The sequence below is a fragment of the Erpetoichthys calabaricus genome, chromosome 1, assembly GCF_900747795.2.
Source record: "Erpetoichthys calabaricus chromosome 1, fErpCal1.3, whole genome shotgun sequence".
Classification (NCBI taxonomy): domain Eukaryota; kingdom Metazoa; phylum Chordata; class Cladistia; order Polypteriformes; family Polypteridae; genus Erpetoichthys; species Erpetoichthys calabaricus.
In genome coordinates this window covers 126,870,006-126,889,422 of record NC_041394.2, presented here as the reverse complement: position 1 = coordinate 126,889,422, position 19,417 = coordinate 126,870,006, and the positions used below count along the sequence as shown (strand labels likewise).

The 19,417-nt window shown below is 35.0% G+C and overlaps 1 protein-coding gene across 2 annotated transcripts in view; it reads left to right on the top strand.

Moving 5' to 3' along the window:
• bmp1a (bone morphogenetic protein 1a) overlaps positions 1–19,417 on the top strand; it is a 436,202-nt gene that overhangs the window by 189,461 nt on the left and 227,324 nt on the right. For both annotated transcript variants that reach the window (XM_028806048.2, XM_028806058.2), the window contains exons 5-6: positions 4,499–4,677; positions 15,315–15,420. In XM_028806048.2, coding sequence (XP_028661881.1) covers positions 4,499–4,677; positions 15,315–15,420 — 285 coding nt within the window. The remainder of the gene's footprint in view (positions 1–4,498; positions 4,678–15,314; positions 15,421–19,417) is intronic.

The following is a 19,417-nucleotide window of genomic DNA, read 5'->3' as shown; positions in this document are numbered from 1 at the left end:
TTGTGTTATTTGTGCATCTTTATTTTGTAAAGATGTTATTTATTTTTACACATTTTTTATTTTATTATTTGGAAATAGCAGAGTTTGCACATTATTTTATATTTTTGTCTGTCTTATTACAACATTTCTAAAAAATAAATCATTTATTATGATCAAACAGTTACTCAGTACTTGAGTAGTCTTTTCACCAAATACTTTTGTACTCTTACTTGAGTAATTTTTTGGATGACTACTTTTTACTTCTACTTGAGTAATATTATTTTGAAGTAACGCTACTCTTACTTGAGTACAATTTTTGGCTACTCTACCCACCTCTGTATTCAAACCTCTCCATACATATTCCAAACCTACACTCACAATTTCCATTGGGTTCTGTTACCACCACTAATCTTTTCACCTTAAACTATTCATATTAAGCAAATCTGGTTGTATACTGCCGCATATACCAGCAGCATCAAGCAATTTTTGCTGCATCAGCCTACTGCTGGTTGATAGTCCAAAAAGTTCAAAACATAAACAATAATAAGAATCATGCAAGCAAAGGCAATGGTAATGCAATCTGTGTGTCTTTTTACAAAAAAACATTAAAAATTTGAAAGAGTTAAGATGTTTCTCCTGTTAAATGCAGTGTAAGGTGCCGAAGAAAGTATCATACAAGCAAACCTCCTCCTCTTCTGTCTTGAACTGTGATTCAGTCTTTAAAAAATTATAAACTTCTCAAAATGACTTTTTTACTTCTTGATTTTTTTTTATCATACTCCTTTTCATCCTCTAATAAAAAATTGATTTTAGTGAGTTATTTAGCTCCTAAGATCTTGTTGGAAAAAGCAAGACCAATGTCTTTTAGAACTTTCAGCAGGTTGTATTAATTTCTCTTCTTCATTCACTATATCATCTTTAGAAAAAATGAGTTATTAAAAATCACATTCAAAAAATGAACTTTAGTCTTTTAAAATAATCAAAAGTTTTTAATAAGATAAATAAATAAATAAATAAATATAAGCAAACCCTCCAATCATGATGCTAAGCCTGTGATCCATTCAATTTACAGATGTCTAAAAATCAGACTTACCCAATACAGTACAATTAATATTTTTTCTGTTTATAGTGAGTTGTACCACTTAATTGACCACTTAATTAAATTAACAACTTGACAGTTTGTTCTTCATAGTTGCATTCAAATTATTAATTCCCAGAAACCTCAGTTTTGAAAACCCATTTAAAGTTTTTTTCTAGCTATTTATTTTGTTCAATTTTTTGATAACATGTTTTCAGTGAAGTACTCTGCAGATAAAAAAATTAGTTGAAATAAATCCAAAGATGGACATCTTTTCTTACATTTTTTGAAGGAGCTTGTCATGTAATCAGATCAGATCAACATGACAACACTAAAGAATATAACAAAATAATGATCTTAAGTGGGTTTACTTCATTTGTATAACAGAGTCAAGAGTCACATTAGTTTGCACCAACCAACATACAAATAAATGCTATTAAACAACTATATTTTAGTGTTATCTAAAGGTCCCAAAACAGTTAAATAGATTAACTGTCTTTGACGTACTTTTTTATTATTTATAATAAAACTTATTATTTAAATTTTAAATAAACTTATTATTTATAAATTTTTACTGAGAACAAAAAGTATTATTATTATTTTTTTTTTTATCATCACATCATTCCCTTGACGATATACTGGGTACAAATGCTACAGAATGATTTAGTTAAACTGACAGCAATAGTCAGAAGCTGTTTCAGATTCATGCAGCTTCACCCTAACAATGTTCCAACATTAATAATAATATGGCATTTCAACAAAGGATCAAGATAACTTGTAAATTATATTTAGCCTTTTAATTGGACTGCATTTGAAGTGTTTAAAATTAAACTATAACAAGTACATGTTTTGCATGTAAAGAATGGTGCTTCATGTGTAAGGTGTGATATAAAATAATAATTATTAACACTGTATTGTTTGTATGTGTCGTCAGACACAATCACTTGAAGCAGCCTTTCTTCTGACAGCAACACTTAAATTACATTCGTTTTTTAATTATCTGAGATTTTCTGCCTTTAGCATTTCTGCTGAGTCTCCTTATGGTGTACAGCTATAGTTCTCGAGTTCCGTCCAGGGTTAACACTGTGGCTGCAGGTTTTTATTCCAACCAGTTTTACAAATTGGTTGGTCAGGCTTGCATCTAATTAATCTAATGGTTCAATAAGCTAGCCCTTTTCCTTCTGTTATTTTGCATTCAGAAAAGTGTTTTGCATGTAAAGCATTATATAATTGCAATAATTCTGAGACAGCCAAATTCAAGAACATCAACAACTGTAAACAGCAAAAAGTTCTTTTTTTTCAATTTATTTCTTCTTCCCTTTTCAAAACTGTGTATAAAGTTCACACCAAGTTTAGAGACAGTGCCTATCCTGCCAGCACTGACCACAAGGTAGGAAATATATTAGGTAGCAACCTATTGCAGTATATGATCCTATCCACCTACCAACTTACTAACACTTGAACATTGGTAGTTAACCTAACATGAACTTCTTTGGGATATCGAAACAGAACAGGAGTACCTGGAAAGAAAAGTAAACAAGGGGGATCCTTCATCCTCTACACAGACATGCCTAGACGCTTGATTTCATTGATAGTCTTGCTTTTAAGATGTTCGCTTTTGTAATGTACAGTGCAGTTATTATGGCAGATCCATAAAAATGTTATGCTATTTGAATAGCACGCACATCAGGTAGGGGTTAAATTTTGGTTTCTTACGTTTGACTTGATTGTATGTAATGCTATATTCTTTGTTGTATAAGTTACACTTACCATTAGAATTACCAAAGCTTATGAAAAAACTCGTAAATCCGGCCCACCTTAAATCCGCTCGCACCTCTCCATTCAGTGTCTTTTGTATTGTAAATGTGTCGATAAGCGCAAGCAGCAAGCAGCCTGCTATACCATCCTCCCATTGCCGCAGAAACTGCAAAAACCTCTCCCAACTGAAGCCTTGTTTATCAGGTAGTCAGGTCCCTAGAGCTGTATGAGCTAAAAAATATATCATTATTTGGAGTTTTTTTTGTAAGCTTTGGTAATTCTAGTGTTAATTGTATGGAATATTATTTTCCTCAAATAAAGTTAATAATTAAATAAACGTTGTGTAATGTATTATTCAGAGTAAGAGATAATTGCTATACAGTTTATAAACTTATACTTTTCACTTTTGTTTGCATTTTCACTATTTATAAGCATGGGCATTTTTGAACTTAGTTCCACTTTGTTTTACTTTTTATTTTTATTGTTTGCTTATTCACTACTTTTTGCCCTTCCAGCTTCTTGAATTTTAAATTTTAGAACCTCAGTATGTTTCTGCACTTGGTGGTTTGTAACAGTGGAAAAGTCAGTTCTCCTAATCTGCATATATACATGAACCTGTTCAATCAAATATACAACTGCTATAATGTTTGTTTCTGTTTAATCTTAAAACACAGTTACTACATGTGAATAGATCTAATTTAATACAAAATTACTGTTACAAATTCTTACCGAGATAACCCCCTCATAAATGAAGAAGTGCCAAGTCAAACTAAAATTATCACTGAGTATTATTAGTTCAACAAAATCTGAGAACAAATCTAAGATTGGAGGCATTCAGAAGAGCAACTATTGGCAATGAAAGACATCATTAATGTTAGACTGAAGTACAGATAGTAAAGGAATATGATGATAGTTGAAGTGAAAATAATCTAAAAGGAAGAAGAAGAAAAAAATGTTCTTTTTACCAGAAAAGAATTTCCTGGTTCGTTTTTCTCAATAATTGTCCTATATGATAATATTAACTGCATAGCCGTTTCTTACCTTGTACATCTTTGAAATTTTCACCATAGTTCTGGACTCTGTCAGCAATTATTCCTAGGCTGAAGCATAAAATTGTGATACCTATTTTTGAACAGTACCATAAAAATAATTTTCATTGAGTATAGTCAACAGATCTGAAAATATTTTCACTGTGATGGCACACAGTATGTAATGTCTCTTATGTTTATGTTATAGTTATGCAGCACCCAAGAATGGATGCTATCTTAAAATATGCCTAATCACACACATGCAAAAAAGTGGCATATTCTTTTGATGCTAAGCAGTTTATGATAGTGGTTCTGTTAGTTTTGTTGATTAAAGCACTAAACTTTAAGTCATAAAGGTGTTGGTTTAGTTATTGCCTCTGACTCACTTTGTGAACCAGAACAAGTAACTGAACTTGCTTGTGCTCCAGTTGTAGAACTTTTTGTAACAATTTATAATGTCTCCTGATCTTCTTAGTAGCCTATACAGTAAAAGTAAAATTACTCCAATAAAGCTTATTATGAATTCACATTTTTAGCTTTTTACATTGAGAAAATATCCATTTGCTCATACATTACGTAAAAGGTTGAATTTTCACTCAGTTGCTTGTCAATGTTTTTACAACTCTCTAAAGTCAATTATGCTGTTCTCTTTTAGGTGCTGCTCTTATGTAGGACGCAGAGGAGGTGGCCCCCAAGCCATCTCCATCGGGAAGAACTGTGACAAGTTTGGCATTGTGGTGCATGAGCTCGGTCATGTCATTGGATTCTGGCATGAACACACCCGTCCAGATCGGGATGATCATGTCAGTATTGTAAGGGAGAACATACAACCAGGTATTCTTCATGCATTTTAATTTAATTAATCCATTCTTTTTCTGTATTTATTTATATGCATTTGCAACTAAGTCACAATTGCTTGTTTATTATAGTGTTTCTTTATATGCTGGTCAGGTTTTACATTAAAAATTTTGTTTAGAGCAAGTTTTAAAAAATGTAAAACTCGTTGCAGACAACATTTTTGAATAAAATAGGTTGAAAACAATTTTGAAATATTTTTTCATTTTCACTACCCTGTAACATTTGAAAAGTGTTATAAACATTTTTAAATGTAAGACTACAGCAGTAGCCTATACACCAGTATACTTATTTGTTTGTGATCAAATTTTTCTTGAAATCACATAAAGTCAGAAACAAAGATGAATGACATCTGTATCAATTCTAACATAATAGTAGAACAGTAGTTACCCTCCCTATCGATGCTCACCCTCCACTCAATTCAAATCCAGCTCTGGATATTCATTCTCATTCTCATATTCATTATCTGCAGGACAGAACTATGAAAGAAGAGACCTGAGTAGCTCAATAAGAAGGGAAGTGACATCACAGCCAGCACCAACTGTAGAGCAATTCATTCTTACACACATATTTCTGGAAAAGTCAGCGTACACTAGAAAAAACTAATCCTGGGCTACCTTTAATTCCTTTGCACCTCTCCTCAACACCGTCTTTTGTTTTGCAAATGTGTTGATCAGCACAAGCAGCAAGCAGCCTGATATCCCACCCTCCCGATGGAGCTAAAGTTCTCCCAGCTCAAGTCTGTTTATCATGGTGTGAGGTGCCTGGAGCTGTGTATGGTAAATAATATAGTGTTATTTGGAATACATACATTTCATGTGTGTTCCGTGTCTACAAAGATCCGTGTAAGTGTAGGAGACACAAAATGTGAGGCAAGAAATACTGAACACATAATATAAACTTTTGCCATGTTATTTGAATAATGACGTAAAGTGTATAATATGTGAATATTTTTGTTCAAATATCAAATAAACACATGTGCTTTTATTCCAGAAAATAATAAAAAAAAAAAAAAATCATTCAATTTAATTTACATGTTGCTGTCAATGAGTTAAAAACCCAAGCTCAAATGTCAATTGACAGAAAGTTGATATGTATTCTTGGATGGTGCCTCTTAACCAAAAGGTTCCAGGTTTGAGTCTGGGCACTCTGCATTTTGAGTAGTGAGCTGCTATTATTATTACTATAAGCACTTTTTTTATTATTCAGTTTTATTCTGTCAGTGTCTCTTAGTTAATGGTGTTTATCTCCATTCTTTTCACAAGAGCAGCGATGACCACCGTAACAACAGACAGGTTCTGCACAGAACTTTCACTGGCTAATAGACTGCTGCACTGACACAAATCTAACTGAGGTTGTTCTAAGGGTGTTCTTGCCTTTCCCCATTTTTTTCATTATTTAACCTCCAAACTTACTAATATACAATACATCATATTATAACGAGTCCTTACACTTACACCTTTTTCTTCTTCATTATGATACACACTGGATTGAGAAGGACTCGAGAGCAGCTCTCCAACTCTCCAGTCTGACGAAGAATTGCCTTCCATGGAAGAAAGTGAGGCCATTGGGGATATCTGCTTTAACATGGAGATACTACTTGACAATATTGACAAAATCATTGTAGTTGAGCAGCTGGTAGCCACAAATGCCTCACATGAAAAATCTTTTGGGCTGAATTCAGTATTGTCCGACTATAATTAAAAGAACTCAAAGATGAGTAGAAGAAGATAGGTGCAGAGTTACAGAAACTGTCTGTGACTTCAGGCCAGCACGAAAACAGTTTAAAACGCTAGAAAACAAGGACCTCCTTAACACTAGACTTACCAAAGCCTACGAAAAAAAGCCTAAATACGGCCCACCTTAAATCCCTTCGCACCTCTCTGTCAGCGTCTTTTGTCTTGTAAATGTGCCAATCAAAACAAGCAGCCTACTCTTCCATCCCCTCACCGCCGTAGAACGGGCACAAAGTTCTCCAAGTTCCAGCCTTGATTATCTGGGAGTGAAGTTGTGGAGTTTTAGAATGGAAATAATATATTGTTATTTGGAACACATGCATCTCATGGGTGTTCCATTTCTACAATAATCTGTGTAAATACATCGTTAAAACAGAAACGTTTTTCATATTTTAGTAATAAATAACAAAATATGGACATAAACTATATACTGTATAAAGCCTGAAGTCCAAAGATCAAATAAACACTTTCACAAAAGGTTCAAGGATGGCACAACAGGTTCCGTGCTGCAGTGGCAAGAATTGGAACCAATTAGGGATGTTGCTTACAACTACCATGTGCTGTATTTAAAATGGAACCCAGATAAGTCAGAAGAACACATTGATGCATTCTTGGTGCATGTAACCTGTGTCTTGAAGTTGCACTTAGGGGCACAGTGAGTTCAATGCAATAGCTGGTGAAGATCGGGCCCTAGATAGAGAAGGACTTACCGTATTTTTTGCACCATAAGACGCACTTTTTTTTCCCCAAAAGAAGGTTGGAAATGTCTGTGCGTCTTATGGAGCGAATATTGCATCACAGACCATGATGTGTATTACCTGACAAAAGTAGACATCCAGGGGTAGAGGGCGACAAAACTCACTGTTACGTTACAGGCATTCCCTCTGTGCTTGGAGGAATGTTAGACTCATTGACTCGGCATCTAATCCTTGCGTGTGCGTGAGTTGCGAAATGTAAACAAAAGCAAGATGGCATCTACATCTCATGAGGGAGCGAAGCGAGTGCAGAAAAAAAAAAAGCAGAGATTGTTTTGCGCATTATCACTGAGTCGGACTCTGGACTCCACAGATTACCAGCCGCTGGACTACTTCAGGCTGTTCTTTCCTGAAGCTGCCTTTCAGCTACTGTCAAACGAGACAAACAGGTATGCAGAGCAATTTTTTGAATCGAGGGCTGTGCTTGCACCGCATTCTCATTTTTCAAACTGGAAACCCACAACAAAACATGAGATGAAGGGCTTTGTGGCATTACAAATATAGATGGGACTAGACTGGCGATATAAGTTCAGGGAGCATTGGTCCAAACGTGCTTTGTCCCCTGGTGACTTTGGACAGGTTATGTCGCGTGATGATAGGTACGTGATGCTGCAAAGTGGTTGTGAGCAACTGAGCTTAATAAATTCTGACACTAGCGATGAGGAGTTCTTGGGGTTTCCATAAAACTAGAAGAGTGCTTGAAACTTAAAGTCTCTCCTTATTTGTTAATGACAGTGATGATGTTTCTTAATACCGCTGTTGAATTTACATGGTTGAAATATTATTATGCTATATTTTATTAAACATATTAGTGCACCATTTGGTTCAGAATATTTTTTTTCTTGTTTTCATCCTCTAAACCTAGGTGCGTCTAATGGTCAGGTGCGTCTTATGGTGCAAAAAATACGGTAGCTGCTATAGGGGGTAAAATGAGCCACAGTTAGGGGATTCAAATGGAAAAGCACCTTACTTTTATTCTATGTTAATTAGTATTGCCTAATTTTATTTTTTTATATTTTGTTTTTTTTTTTCCTCTTTCTTCATCCTGTAAAGCACTTTGAGCTACATCATTTGTATTAAAATGAGCTGCTTTAAGGGAGCTGACACAGTAAAGTTCTTCTTGGCAGATAGGCAAGGATATGGGGGTATTGGCATGGTTCTGATGCAGTCTATGTTGCAGAACATATCTTGGGAAGTCGAGGTATATGTCCTGAAGGATGTATTCATGACCATGCCACTTCTTCTAGGACTGGATTCCATCATGGTATTGGACATCATTTTGCACCCAAGGACTCAAGATTCTGTAATGCCTGGGCGTAAGGTGTACAGGTTTAAGGAAAGGGGGTGTAATGAATTATGGTAGCCAAAATTAAATTGCTACTCAACAGTACTGCTTGAGGATAAAATTTATTCTGAAACCCCTTGAGGTACAAGCTGTTCTTACGAGATGGCCTATGGTGCAGATGGACAAATTTAGTTGTACAGATATCATTCAAAATCATATGTACACAGTCAATGAAGTCTCTGTCAAAGAGTTCACAAGTTTCCTCCAATGAAGAGAAAGGCCACCAAAGAGTGGGTTAGGCCTTCAAATATACCAATTTCTGAAATCTTCCTCTTCTTCATCTTCAACTTCAACTTTATTGTCATATGTCATATTTTCTATCCCCTCATGTTCCTTTTTTTAATTACAACTTAGATTTGTTTTTAACACTAGAATCCCTGAAGCCTATGAAAAAAGTCATAATGCTGGGCCACCTTAAATTCCTTTGCACCTCTTCATCAGTATCTTTGTTTTGCAAATGTGTCAATCGGCACAAGCGGCAAGCAGCCTGCTATCCCATCCCCCACAGATACAGCTGAAGTCGGACACAAAGTTCTCCCAGCTCAAGTCTGTTTATCTGGGTGTGAGGTGTCTGTAATTGTATAGGATAAATAATATATCATTATTTGGAATACATACATTTCATGTGTGATAAAGAAATCATTCAATTTACATGTTGCTGTCAATGACACCCAAGCCCAAATGTCAGTCGACACAAAGCTGTTATGTCTGCTTGGCTGGTGCAGAGGTATGTAATCAAGAGGTTTTGAGTTTGAGCCCAGGTTCTCCCTGTTTTATATAGTGAGCTGCTATTATTATTACTATCTCTCTCTCTCTCTCTCTCTCTCTCTCTCTCTCTCTCTCTCTCTCTATATATATATATATATATATATATATATATATATAAAATCCAACTTCCGTCTGTCTGTATGTATGTCTGTTTTGATCAGGTTTTTTTCTATAATTTGCTTGAACATTCTGGTTGATTATGCAACCTCCCTTATCAGTGCTAAGTATCATAGTTTGCTTGCGGTACCGATTTATTTGTGCGAATCCGAGAGACACGCAGTGAGCCAAGGGGAGGGGAGCCGGGCGGGGCCCTCCTCACTCACACGCCAGTCTTGGGGTGTATCTTACATCCGCTTAACTAGCGAATGAGAAAACTACTTAAAGGATTTAGATCTGTTTTTTTTCTATAATTTGCTTGAACATTCCGGTTGATTTTGCGACTTTGCGCTAAGAATCATAGTTTGCTTGCAGGAGTGATATATTCGCGCTAATCCGAGACAGATGCTGCGGGCCGAGGGGAGGGGGAAGTGTGACGTCAGGAGTAGGGAGCCAGGCAGGGCCCTCCTCACTGTCCTGTTTCACTTCTCGCGAGCGGAGCTGCGGGTGACGGCTAGTTATATAATATAAACATACATTTGATTTTAGTCTGTAACACCCGGTGTACTGTATTTTGTTACTTGTAAAAGTTAGTGTTTTTTTTTATTCAGTTTGATTGGCTCAGTCAAGTGCAATACAACAAACTTGCCCCTCCCTCTCTAAGTTGTTGCCGTTTATCTCCATTTTGGAGTTTCAAACTCTTTTTCCCACTACCAATTAAACCAGTGTGGTTCAGAGATTTTCCTCCCACTCCTTCAATTTCTTTGAATTTAGTTCTTAAATTCTTAGGAATTCTTAATCCTTAAGTTCTTAGGAACCCTAATCATCAACGAATTGTAACCTCCTGTTAATTATATGCTTTCCGGATTGTCATCTTGCCCAAATTGTCACTTTTGTTCTCTGAACAACCTGGGTACATTTATGCATATGTTTTGGGACTGCCCTTCTGTGTCTAACTTTTGATCTGGGGTGTGTTACTTCCATAATTACTATCAGCATTTTCTTGCTTTCCCAGTTTCCTAGTTCTAGACTTTTCCTCCCTTCATTTATCAGTTATCCAGCAGAGACAATTGCTTCTAAAATTGCCCTCGCTGGAAATATCATGATTCTTTTTCTTTTAATGTCTGGACATCTTCCATTATTAATCTGATCTGATCAAAGATCAATAGGGTATTTGGCTCTTATAGTGATAAACAGATTGCTATGGCACAAATGGTTCAATCACAGATGCACCCAGGTCCAGGCCACAAACCTAATCCTTAGCTCTTCTTTGCTAAATGAAGTTGGTGCTGTGTTGTTTCCTAACTTGCTAGTCCTCATGAGCCCTTTTATTCTTTTTTGTCACTATCAATTTAAATGTGGCAAGGTTGGGTTGGGTTGAGTTATGAGGTGTTAGGGATTGGGGTGGGCGCTGAGCATTGGATTTTACCCTGTTGTGTGCATAAAAAAGGATCTATCACAATTTCATGAGAACTTTATTGCATATGTTTTAAACAGTAGTGGTTGATAGTCAAAGTTCTTTGTAACAGATTTATTTTTTGAATGCATAAATATTAAACTTTCCATGGCTATGTTTTGTTAAACTCTCCGACTTGCATTTATGGGACACCTACAGCTTATTTTTGCAAACCGATTATGACTGAGACCCGCACTCATCTGAAGCTCTTTGTCAATGCATTTGAGTTGACAGTAAGAAAATACATAAAAACAGTTATTGATATATCTCAAATATTGAGGAGTAGTTGAAAACAGTAACATACAAACTAAAAAGCCTAGTGTTGTAATCAAAGTGAGAAACATTGCAGCTACCTTCACATGATATTCAACATCACTACTAGAACCCCAATATTAATTATATACTTTTTGTGAAATTAATGACTATAATTATTATACATATTGTATTTCACTATTGCATAGTATATATCAGCCTATCTAGCTTTAAGAAAGCACATTGCTTATCACTGTTTTTTTCCATTTAGTAAAAGGAAATGTGCACTTGGGTTTGGAAGCGATCAATTAAGTCCTAACTGGAGAAAAGGGCACTTAGGCCAAAGAAATGAAAGGAAGCAGGGGCTTTGAGCAGGTGTTTTTGATATTTTTGAATTTTATTTCTTATTTAGGGTTTGATTTTATTTTTTTGGCTTTTTATTTAGTTTTAATGTTATGACATTTTCTTTTTTTTTCATTCTTTTTAATTTTTTTTATTTACTTTTAGATTTTCAACAGTTAACTTCTTTTAGGTTTTGTTACATCTTGTTAGTTTTGTATTACTCACCAAAAGTGTCTACACAGACACAGCTTTTATAGTTGTCGAATTGTATATCATTTGTGTTGGGTACTTGTCAACCTAATAAATACAATTTTACTGTCTGTGACAGAACTTAAGTGTCTCCTGAAAATGAGACAGTTCAAGGTTTCCAGTATTATCAGAAATAATAATAGGAATCAAATAACAAATGTGCTCTGATTTTGTTTGTTGCCTTAACCTGCAACAAGTTGAACCAAATGGTTATTTAATTAAAAAACAAATCCTTTTTTATTTTTGTGATTCTCTTTGCAAGGAGTAAGATCGGTATACCCATGTAGTCTTGTTTTATATTTATTTTTGATATATCTTGATGTTGACTATATGTCATTTATCCATTTTAAAACTTTGAAAGTATATTTTTTCCGGGAATTCTTTCTTTGCTTATTTGTAAATACTTTTGAAGTCTTTACCTGAACTGTGTTAATAACTATAATATAAGAAATAGAGATTAAAGTTTTTACATTTATAAAGTGCAGTCCTAAGTTTTGAACATCTATTATAGCAACTTTTTAGATCTTTCACTTAATAAGTAACATCAAAACCAGGGTAGCTCCCATTGAACCTTTAATGGAAGAATGTAATTTAACAAAATAAATAGGAATAAACACTTTTGTAAAGTGAGAGTGGTTTAATTCTAGCATTAACCTACAAAACAATATCTGATGTTATGCACACTTGGTCCACATATGCATTGGGGGAAACTCCATACAGATGCTGACCAGGTTAGCAGTCAAACCTGAACTCATGACACTGAGTAGTAATAATAATAATAATACATTTTATTTGTATTGTGCCTTTCTCATGCTCAAAGCACTTCGCAGATAGTCAAAAATGTACAATAGTAATAAAGGAATAAATGACATTGAACACACAGGATACAAACTAATATCGAACATTAAACACAAAATTAATAAATATTTGAAAGTCAAAGTTTTGAATTAAATTAAGAAACAAGCAAGAAAAAAGAAGAAAGCCATGAAACAAATAATATAATTTTTGTACCGTTACATGTAGGAATATAAATATAGATGATACAATCACTCACAGTGATAAAGAACAATGAAAAGGATTAGAGCAGATTTCGTTGTCAGTTTTATAGCCAAACACTGGAAGACATTGACCACTCAAAGGCAATTTGTTTGCCCTTTATTTCAGATCTAGCAATCCCAGTTAGAGATGCAAACTCACTTTTTTTCCCATTTTTACTTGACATATCAAGATTGCAGACTGAAATAAATCATATAATTCTAGTACTTTACCAATGATGAGCTGTATGTTAAGCACCGTAATGTTTAATAAAGAAAGTTCACTCCACAAAGATCCATCGCCAGAGTTGATTTTTTTTTTCTTTCTTTATTTCGCCTTATACAATTTCTTGTATTAGGAATTTGTTAGTTTTTGCATACCCCTTGGGGCCAGAGCTCAGGGTCAGCCATTGTACAGTACCCCTGGAGCAATTGAAGTTTAAGGGCCTTGCTCAAGGGCCCAACGGAGTAGGATCTCTTTTGGCAGTGATGGGAATTCGAACCAACAACCTTCGGGATACCAGCACAGATCCTTTGCCTCAGAGCTACCACTCCACCCTCATTATATTCATTATAGAGCAGATGTGGTACATTACTCTTGTTAAAATAAATTCTGATTGGGATGGCGTACTTCAGAATTAAAAGTGATGATGAGCTCCCAAGCACAGGATGTTATGATCGCCTGTTAAAAACTTTGCAACACATAGTGGCATTTTAAATATATTTAGATTATTGCAGTCTGTCCATTTGCTATTGATAAAACATTTAACACATACAAGTTCATCAAAACAGTGTAACAGGAATATGCTCAACAACACCACACTGCCCAAGCTGAAACATAAGTACTAATAACCTGATTAAAACTAAATGCATATAGCGGGTTGGACAATGACTGACTGACTGGCATATGTGTAATGTTGGTTTAGAAATAACACTGATTGCTTTCTACACTGCACTGCAAAGGTAGCCTTAATAAACAAGTAAAATCTGTGCAAAGTAAGTATGAAATTGTTGAGATTTCTGCCTTCTTTAGTGTATAAAGATAACATTTTTTTCCAGTCTAAATATTGACTGACTTTGAAGTGTGGGGATGGCTGTTAGACTTGATAAATCCTCCATGGCTCTAATTTTCAAAATATTTAGCTGTATCTTCCAAAGTAACTTGTGGCCTATTTTAATTTAAGTACCATTTCATTGAGGTTTGGTGAAAGCTCCTTGCCATTTGCTGTAAATGGGAAATCTGTGACTGATATTCAGTTATGGCTATTAAAACAGGCCATAGGCATTTAGAAGTGATGAGGATTTGTAATTCAATACCAGTTGTAGAAGGAAAAGCTGAGTGATAAATTAAAGGACCAATGAAATCCACAGATTAAGATGCCAGCAGTAAGGGGTGTCAGCATGTGCGCACAAATGTTCATCTCTGAACTAATGTTATGATTGTGTGGTTTTAAATAATATTTAATAAACTTACTGGAAACTGCATGCTTGCATGTACATTATGCACTCGTGACTATTGTGGTGAAAACAAATAAAAATTACAAAAACTAGTTTCATTTTAATTTTTATTTTAGTTTTAAATAAAGGCATGATTATTTTCTCAGTATGCAATATGTTTTCAACATGATGAAGTGGGCCAATTTAAATGACCCAAGAGCTGGACCTGGCCCATGGGCCTCAAGTTGACACCCCTGGTTATTCCAGGTAGGGTAGGGTAAGGTACACTGGTAATATGGATAAAATTAATGATTGAGAGATTTTTGTTAAGTAAATTAAGTATTTAAATAAGCAAAATGCATTAATTTAGAACAAATTGTTGCAGTCGGAGTGGGTTATTAGTGTATTTTTTCCACATTAACTTTATTATTATATTTAGCTTCCTACTAATATTTTTCACAGTGAATTGTACTGAAAAGAGAAATCCTGATAGCCACTTTCTTCTTCTTTGTTTAGGTCCATTAACACTTGCCATTAACTTTGGGGATAGTTGTTATACACGAGTTATACGATTATTTAGTAGGCACTAGTAATGACATCTGAGTGTTTCCTGTATATATCATATAATGCTGTATTCACTGTTTGTGTTGTATTAATTTTCTAACATTATTCTACTGTAGGAGACGTGCAAGTAATACACTCATTGTATCATTTGCATATGACAGAAGATTTAAACTTGAACCTTTGTCATTCTACAAATTGCTTAATATAGTGACAGCACAAATATGGTGAAATATTTATTGCAGAAATAATATTGTAGTGTATTTACTTTTCTCAGTTATATCTCTCTAATTATGGCATATTATTTGTGGGTTGAATGTTTTAAGCAAAAAGACAAAATTGCAAACTCCAAACCATCACCCGTCTATGCAGCAAAGAGCATGAGCTGAGAACATGTGTATAGTAAATGAGATGCCTGTCCCTTGTTGTAATTGACATAACATTTATTGTAGTTAATCATTTAAATTTAATATATATGTTTACTGAATAACTGTCAGCCTTTAAGAATGATTTGTTTTTCTGCACTTACCAAAATATTTTGGCATTACTCAGAAAGAAACTGTCTTCTGTCTCACACTTTTGCAGGGCAGGAGTACAACTTTTTAAAGATGGAACCAGAAGAAGTTGATTCTCTTGGTGAAGGCTATGACTTTGACAGCATCATGCATTATGCCAGGAACACTTTCTCTAGGTAATATTGCATAGGTCTTAACTCAGTATGTATCATACAGTTTCATTCATTAAGTAAAGCTGTTCACAGTTGAGCCCAAAGAGCTAATGCGCTTAATTAGTTCACATAAGACCTACTGGTGGGAATGTGAAAGTCAACCAGACTTCCTGTCATTAGAGCTTGTTATTCTGCTCATTAATTACTCACTACATGCGTTAGGCCATTTAATCCTTTGCATGTTTAAATGTGTAAAATATGTGTAACAAAAGATGAGATAGATCTTTGTAGTCTGCATTAGATGCTAAAGTATTACAATACTGTATTATACTGTTATTATAACATAAATACATCCAGTCCTCCCTCACTTAACTTCATTGAGTAATGTTCTGAAAAGCATTAAGCAGAAAGAAAAGACCTAAGATGAAAAAGCTGAGGTGGCTCTGCTGGTTTAAAAAGAGGATTAAAGGAAATCAGTACTAATAGACAACCAATAGCTGTGCATAAAGCTGAGATTTTTAATCTTCAATTCAAGCAATGAAAATCTAAATACCATTATCCTATTTAATAATATCAATATTGTTAATGAAGTGATTAAATATTTAGATGTTTGAAGGTATACAGTATAAATGATAGCATAAATGTGCCAAGTTTTAAAAAGTTTTGTTTGGTGGGTGCAGTGAGGTTTATGCACTGACTGTGGAAATGAGTTGCTATCATCATTATTATTATTATTGTAGCTTAACATTTGTTTTAGCACTGAAATAACTATACAAGTTTTAACAATTTTTTCTGCCTGATATATTTTATATATAAGTAGCTACTTTTTATTTTTATGGGACTACAGTGCATATAAAAAGTCTTCACCCCTTGGAAGTTTTCACATTTTATTCTTATATAACATTGAATCATAGCAGATTTAATTTGGCTTTAATTAGAGTGATTTATGCCAAAGTGAAAACAGATCTCTGCAGAGGGGGCTATATTAATTACAAACATAAAACACAAAATGATGGATCGCATAAGTATTCACCCACTTTCATATTACACATCTAAATCATTGTTGGTCTGGGAATTTGGTTTCAGAAGTCATACAGTTAGTTAAATGGAGATCACCTGTCTGAAGTAGCATGGTTTGAATTGATTGCACTATAAATGTGCCTGATTTGGAAAGTCCCACTTTGGGTGAGTCAGTTTTGTGGCCTAACCAGCACAACAAAGACAAAAGAACACACCACACTACTCCGTGAATGTGATTAAAAAGCACAATGCAGGGATGGACACAAGAAATAGCCAAGTTACTGAATATCCACAGAGCCCAGTTAAATCCACTTTTAAGAAATGGGAAAAGTATGGCACATTGAGAACAGACTGTCTACAAAACTGAGTGATTGTGCAAGAAGACGACTAACAAGTGAGGCTTCCAAAGATAACTCTAAAATAGTTACAAACTACAGTGGCTAAGATTGGAGAGAATACTGTATTAATACCAGTGGTGCCTAGGTGCTTCACCATTTGAAGGATTAAGGAAGAGTGGCAAAAAGTAAACCACTGTTGGAAAAAATGCACGTGGCGTCTAATGTTATTTCTTGACCGATGCCTTTATCTAAGGTGACTTACAACATTTAAGATAGAATTGGTTTTCCCGTTTGCTGCATACTTTAAAGTTGTTTATAAAGTTTTATGATCTTAATAAATATAGTTGAAAGAGTTTTTAAGCTAAAATTCTTTTCATCTTTCTTTTTTTATAACTCATGAAATATTTAGAAAGTAATTTTTATCTGGCCAACAATACCGAAGAGCAATGAAGAATGAAATACTGTACAGTTTTTCATGTTTTCTTTGCTGTTTTTCATTTTTCCATCAATATCACCTAATAACAGGCAGCAGGCAGAATTATACAGTACTGTATATCAGGAAAGTGCAAGAAGTTCATTTCTCAGACTTATTAAGCAGATAGTGTCAGGAAGAAATCTTAGTCTTTCTGAAGTTCAGGTTTCTGTGTATGCGTTTTTATTTTTTATTTTTGCTTCGAAGAAAAAGCATCATTAGAGAGTTTTCTCCATCTTTCATGGTCTTGGGACTTATTTACTTGGACGTGCAGTATAGGAAATAAACCTGAATATTATTTTCACAAAAGTAATTAAATTACTGTCTTGTTAAACTAATTAGTTATTTGTCTCTTTAACTTGCAGAGTCAGGATATTTAGAAAGTTTTCCCAATTCTTTAGATCATCTCATAAGAAATATCTCTTCTTCGTGACATTTTATGCATGCAGTTAATAGATAGATAAACAGAATGAATGAACTTTATTTTATCAGATCTTTTAGTTTGTGGAGGTCTCCCATCTTCAGAATGGTGTTTTGCATTTTTGAAAACTGAGGCAGAGTTTAACTCTCTGTGGTGATAGATCTTTTTTTTTCATTTTTATACTTGCTAACAGGGTGGCGCAGTGGTAGCGCTGCTGCCTCACAGTTAGGAGACCCGGGTTTGCTTCCCGAGTCCTCCCTGTGTGGAGTTTGCATGTTCTCCCCGTGTCTGCGTGGGTTTCCTCCGGGTGCTCCGGTTTCCTCCCACAGTCCAAAGACATGCAGATTAGTTGGATTGGCGATTCAAAATTGTCCCTAGTGTGTACTTGGTGTGTGGGTATGTGTGCACAGCGGTGGGTTGGCACCCTGCCCGGGAGTTGTTTCCTGCCTTGCGCCCTGTGTTGGCTGAGATTGGCTCCAGCAGACCCCCGTGACCCTGTAGTTAGGATATAGCGGGTTGGATAATGGATGGATGGATTTTTGTTTAATTCAGAACCCATCTACTTATATACAGTAATACGCCACCGTGGCTGTCCGTTTGTCTGTCCAGCATTTTAAATCACCGGTAGCTTGCAAACTGTTTGAACTATTGACCTGAAATTTGGTACACATATACTACGTGATCTCTACTGTCCGCTTTCGGGGTGATGATTTTTATTACTCTTTTTATTTTTATTTTATTTTATTGCAGAATCAACTCTCAGCAAAGGGCAGCAGGGTGGCCATGCGGCGCATGCGTATGGGCGCCGTTCTCATCCCTACCACCTTCACCATCACTTCCCCTACCTCTTCATATCTTAAATCATTCTTGAGGCAGATTGAACACTTAAGTGCCAGCTTAAGTGAAAAACTAAGAAAAACGTACTAAGTAATTGCAACACAAAAACTGACTTAATTAGTTTTAACTCGAAAAGATGGCGATGGAAGAAGAGAAGAAGGGGGGGGGGGCCACTAGAGTGGATCAACCTCTGAGCAAATGAATGCTCAGTGTACAGAAAAAGAGTATGAATACTATGAATGCTTAAGTCAAGTGTATTCACTGCACGTTATCATGCAGTGAGCCGTTTCCGGTAGTGAGATAAATAGCAATAAGAAATATTGTAACAAATGCCTTTTTTCAAATGTTTTTTACAAAGTTATCTGTACTTCTATTCTTGAAGCCATAGCTATTTTTTCTTCATTCATTGAATTTACTTAAAAACAGAGCTGTTTCCAACCAATCTTTTGTGTGAGAGACAGCACACTTTTTATCTTTAAAGAAATAGCTTCATAATTAACTTAAAAAATGATAGTACCCATTAATTAAAGGGCTGCACAGTAACAAAAGAAAACAGCCCAGTATTTAAAAAGATGGGGTTTTAAAAAAGTGATCTTTTTATACCTTTTTATGTCTCATTGGCTTTAGGCGGCATGCTGAGAACTGGGCACAAGCTGACACTCATTATTACACATCAGGTGACAAAACATTCTGCCAATAATGATGGTGGTGTCAAATGTGCTGTGAACTGTGATAATTGTATTAACAAAGGTTATTGAATGGGCACCCACTATGAAAAAACTGCCATGACTTGCTAATTCAATTGTTGTTATTTAAATTTTTTTTTTTTCCTCTGTCTCTCTCTCTAAGTGGCTCACTTTGGATTATTATGCTAGGGTTCTGCCCTGCTTTACATAACCTTCAATGAGTTAGATGGCTAGCTGATCTAAGAGA